This window comes from Daucus carota, chromosome 9 (assembly GCF_001625215.2).
Source record: "Daucus carota subsp. sativus chromosome 9, DH1 v3.0, whole genome shotgun sequence".
In the NCBI taxonomy this organism is placed as follows: Eukaryota; Viridiplantae; Streptophyta; class Magnoliopsida; order Apiales; family Apiaceae; genus Daucus; species Daucus carota.
The window spans coordinates 33,417,511-33,422,898 of NC_030389.2; the positions used below are offsets into that span (position 1 = coordinate 33,417,511).

At 38.4% G+C, this 5,388-nt stretch overlaps 1 protein-coding gene across 1 annotated transcript; it reads left to right on the forward strand.

Moving 5' to 3' along the window:
• The first annotated feature begins 904 nt into the window (after window positions 1–904).
• On the forward strand, window positions 905–4,836 carry LOC108203010 (uncharacterized). Its single transcript, XM_017371694.2, has 10 exons — window positions 905–1,500; window positions 1,661–1,798; window positions 2,304–2,492; window positions 2,801–2,938; window positions 3,040–3,161; window positions 3,254–3,386; window positions 3,559–3,688; window positions 3,770–3,849; window positions 3,944–4,078; window positions 4,223–4,836. Exons 1-10 carry the CDS (start codon window positions 1,054–1,056, stop codon window positions 4,451–4,453), a joined length of 1,743 nt encoding a protein of 580 aa, XP_017227183.1. The 5' UTR covers window positions 905–1,053; the 3' UTR covers window positions 4,454–4,836.
• The last annotated feature ends 552 nt before the right edge of the window (window positions 4,837–5,388 follow it).

Genomic DNA, 5,388 nt, shown 5'->3' on the forward strand with positions numbered 1-5,388 from the left:
GTTGCAACTGCAGTTGCAACTTTTGCAACTGCAGTTGCAACTTCAATTGCAACCTCAGTTGCAACTAAATGCAACTGAAAACTGTAAGTAACAACAGGAATATGGTGTGCCCCTGGCGGGGCCATTAGATTACAATAGAATCAACTGAATGCAACCATATGCAACTGAATACAACCATTATGCAACCATATATGCAATTACAAATCCTGATTTCAAGTTCCAGTTTTCAAATGTCGTTTTCGACCTCATTTTCGGAATCGATATATATATATATATATATATATATATATATATTCCGAAAATGAGGTCGAAAACGACATTTGAAAACTGGAACTTGAAATCAGGAATTCGGTTGCATATGAAGTTGCAAAAGAGGTTGTAACACGGCTGGCGCCGCCTGGAGTTGCAGATGAGGTTGCAAAAGTTGCAAACAGTATTTTTGAAAAAAAGATTTTATGAAAAGGTATTTTTAAAAAGAATTCTGGAAGGTAGTATTTTTGAAAACAATAAAAGAAAAGGTAGGTAGTTTTGTAGATTTCCCTTTTATTATTAGTATTGTGTTTGACATGATGACCACTTATACAAATTTTTATATTAATTATAATATTTTTTTATTAGTGATATGTTTAACGGGAAGATGACTCAAAATAATTGTTATTCTATTCATATCAAAATTTATAACGCCGCCGCGAAGCGCGGCTTTTTTCACTAGTTTATTTCAAAAATTAAAACGGACCGGTATTTAAAAACGTGTAAAATTGACCCATCCCAAAAATATAATGGAAGAATTTTAAAAGTACAATACAATTAGAATATTCCAAGTAAATATCTAAACGGATAACGAAGGCACGCACATAATCTTTCGCGATAAATACATCCAAAAAGCTGTACTTAATTCTGTGGCTGTTTCGTAATTTCACCAACGACAAAGGTCAAGTTCGTACCAGTCAACGCTCTATATCTTTCGCTTTCTCTCTATTTCTGTTACTCCGATCTCTCTCGCGACCTATACACACACCTATACATACAAAACACACACGCACACATTTAACAATGGAGGACAAGCTGAGTTCGATCGATTCAGCTCACATTGACGAATCGGAGGCTTCGAATTCGAACAACCACGGCTGGCAGAAGGTGACGTACGCGAAGAAGCAGCGCAAGCAGGCGGCGAAAAAGTCGGAGCCGGCCGGCGAGAAAGTCGGATCCGGGGGGAGTGTGTTCACGGCTGTGGAGAAGGAGGCGGAGGAGCGCCGGAGGAGGATTGAGGCGCGGAAAGCGGCGATCTTTGATGATGATTATGATGAGGCTGTTAAGGCGAGATCGGCGGCGCGGCGATCGGATGAAGAGAGCGACGGAGGAGGTTTGGAGAATGGAGCGGCGGTGGAGGAGAAGAAGAAGGTTAAGGTGAAGAAAGTGAAGAAGCCGAAAATTTCGGTGGCCGAGGCGGCGACGAAGATCGATGCTGATGATTTAGCTTCATTTCTCGCTGATATATCCGTGAGTTTTAGATTTAAGTCTATAAGTGTGAGTTTTAGATTTAAGTCTATAAGTTTGATGTAGATTGTGATTTTTATTGATTTAGTTTGAATTGTTGTGTTTTTAGTTTCTGTGACTTTGATGAATTATGAAATTGTGATGGAATTGTTTGTGGTTATAGGCGTCGTACGAGACTCAGCAGGATATTCAGATGATGCGATTCGCTGATTATTTTGGAAGGGCGTTTTCGGCTGTGAGTGCGTCTCAGTTTCCGTGGAGCAAGTTGTTTAGAGAGTCCCCTATTGGGAAGACAGTAGATGTGAGTTAAATTATTCTAAATGTTGAATGTGCATTGTTGTTTAGTTTAATTGCTATGATTCTCGGTGGCTTTGACATTGGTGCTAGATTGTTTAGTTGTTGATTAATTTAAGACATTGGTACTAGTTAATGTTTAACTGGCTAATGTGTTTCACAATATTAGTGGTTCAAGGATTTTATGACCATTAAGTTAATATATTCGATGACGGTTACATATTCTATAAGCACGGTTTGATACGGGAAATGCCTTATTAGAATATTACCTTTTTATCCAAAGTATCAAGTATTTCCCGAGATAAGAGAGTAAATTATTGCCATCATTTAGAGATCATACCTTATATAATTAATCATTAATACTTGCATATGGAGAAGGTATGCTGCATTGAAAATCATCTGAAACAGGTTAGGTATATGCATAATTTTGATCCCCCCCCTCGTATTGGTGCCTCATGGTGATCTGTACTCTGTAAACTAGGTGCATAATATATATTGATTTTACTTGACAGGTTCCGATCTCTCACATATCAGAAGCTGTTTATAAGACATCAGTTGACTGGATCAGTCAGCGTTCGACTGAGGCTCTTGGGTCCTGTGTATTGTGGTCTCTAGATAGCATCTTTGCCGACTTAGCCAGCCAACAACCCGGTGGTAAGGGTGCCAAGAAAGCCGTGCAACATGCCACTTCTAAATCTCAGGTTTGTTATCATCTGTTGGTCAGAGAAGTTGATAGAGAAAAAGTGAGAAAAAAGCTGCCAAGGGACTTATACATCAATCTTTTAGAGTCCACTGCCCTTATATTCAAACAAATTTGCCTTGACCTTTGTAAAAGTTTGCTAGGTTTGAATTTAAATCTTGTATTATTCATTGAAGTTCTATCATCATAGGTGTCCTCATCACTAAATATGTTCTTATATTTTAACAAAATTCGCTTAGTTTAATAGGTTCAGTTATGAGTTATGTAAAAACATGATGCACTAATTTATACACTGATGTGCCTCGGCAGGTTGCTATTTTTGCGGTCCTAGCAATGGTGTTGCGAAGAAAGCCTGATGTTCTCATTAGTTTATGTTCGGTGCTCAATGAGAATTCAAAGTATAAAGGACAAGAGAAGCTTCCTGTGATTGTTTGGACGGCGGCTCAGGTAAGCTATTAGCACTAAATTTTGGTGACTGCGGGGCAGTTTGTAGAAAAGGTTACTTCTTTTGCATCTGCATGCTAAATATAAATTCTTATCTTATTTAGGCCTGTCAAGGAGATCTTGCTGTTGGCTTGTACGTGTGGTCACATCTCATATTGCCTATAGTTGGTGGGAAACTAGGTTCTAATCCACAAACGAGGGACCTGATTTTACAGTTGGTCGAAAGGTATGTATATTTCCTGATGCCATATTTCTTCATGAAGAGCTATGTTTTCAGGCCATCATTAATCCTACTCATAACCTCTTTTTTCTTTTCAGAATTCTGTCTGCCCCTAAAGCTCGTTCTATTTTAGTTAATGGCGCTGTTAGAAAGGGTGAGCGTTTGATGCCACCTTCAGCACTTGATTTGCTGTTGCAAGTGACATTCCCTACATCATCAACTAGAGTCAAGGTGTGTGCTATTATCAGGGCTCCATTGTTATCATTATAATTTCTCTTGTAATGTTCAATTTCAGTACACTACCTCCACTGTGGTTTGAACTTTTTTGATATGGGTTCTGTGTTCTATGCTTATTTTTTTGTTCATTTGGTAACTATCATTTTGACTGTGGCATACTATGTAGGCGACTGAAAGGTTTGAGGCCATATACCCCGTCCTCAAAGAGGTGGCCCTTGCTGGAGTCCCTGGAAGCAAGGGAATGAAACAAGTTTCTCAGCAAATACTGATAATCTCTGCAAAAGCAGCAGGGGAAGGTAAACCACGTACTAAATTATATTTAAGAGTATAACTTTTGTGAGTTTAGGTGATATTAATAGTTCAATTACTTTGTGCAGGCACTCCTGAACTGTCTAGAGAAGCAACAGACATCTTTATCTGGTGTTTGAGTCAACACACTGATTGCTACACACAATGGGTAAGTTGTGTTCAAAGCATACATCTCTTTTGACTTATGCAGTAGCATATCCTGAACGAATTCTATATTTGATGCTATACATTTGATTTGCCAGTACAAAATCTATATGGATAATCTAGATGTGAGTGTTGCTGTTTTGAAAAAGCTTACTGAGGACTGGAGGCAATTATCTGTCAAACAATCTTCTCTTGAGGGTTTGGGAGAAGCACTTAAGAGTTTTAGACAAAAGGTAGTGCCTCTCTTCATATGTTTAGCAAATAGCATGTGGTGGTGCACAGTTTAATCATTTAATAGCAACCTTAGATATAAAGTGTCACATACTTTCTGCATTAGTAACAAATTTATCCTCTTATGTCATGTATCGTTTTGGCAGAATGAAAAGGCTTTAGCAGATGGAGTAGAACATTCTCAGCAAACACTCATCAAGAGTGCAGATAAGTATTGCAAGTGGCTGCTCGGGAAGGTCTCACGTGGGCATGGCTGCATGAAAGGTTTTGCATTTGTTGTCATCGTGCTTGGTGTTGGTGCTGCTGTTTTCTCTCCAAACTTGGAGTCATTCGATTGGAAAGAACTTTCGACAATCTTCAGTCAATACTCCTTGTGAGAATGTGTCAGAGACGTAAGTTTGTAGCCTAGTTCATGCATACTAAAAACATACCCTCCAGCAATATCAACACAGGCAAAAGAAATTAAGTATACCTTAATAAAGTCGTGCAGAATGTGGGCTCTGTGAGCAAGTACCGTGTAGGGTTTTGTGAAATTGAAGTCGGAGATAGTTGAAATCTTGAGTTTAATCTTTCAAATGTAACATTAATACATGCTAACGTATACCGAGGCAGCTGCGAATGTGTCCTACATTGTGGTTTAGAGGAGGTTAATGGTCATAGCTGGCCATGTTACTTGGTTTTCGACTTTCAGTATTGTGATACTTATGTGAATTTAGAACTCAGTTTGTAATTTAGTTATATAACTTTTTGGGGTTTTGAAGTTTGATATTGTTTATGTTCTTATGCTGATGTGATGAATGGTGGTAAACATAATATGTATTGCTTAATCGAGTCATTGTGACATGCTTGAGTTTACGAACATCCTGCAGCTGGCTCCTGCCTCCTCGTAAGAGAGGATATATATGCAACTATTATGCATGTGTAGACTGAATAAGAAGATATTTCAGTTTATAGACACCCTCACTCCCTCAGCCGGGTTCTTGTAGAGGACAGGTTGTGTATGCATGTAACAAATATAGCCTTAAAAGACTGCAGAGGAATTACCTCATCTTAAGTACTTAATACTCAAGTCCAACAATTTCTCTGGTAATATTCCTACACAACTATGCAACTACTCATCAATTCAAATTTCAAACTTGGCAGGAAATCAGATCAAAGGAAACATTCCTCCTTGTTTCGGCAATCTTAATGCCATGAAAACAAGTGAGAGCAATGATCTAGGTCCAAAACTTTTCCAACTTGTCCACGATTTCCATTCAATCAAACTATATAAGTAAACATACATAAGAACCTCACAATGCATTCTATTCCA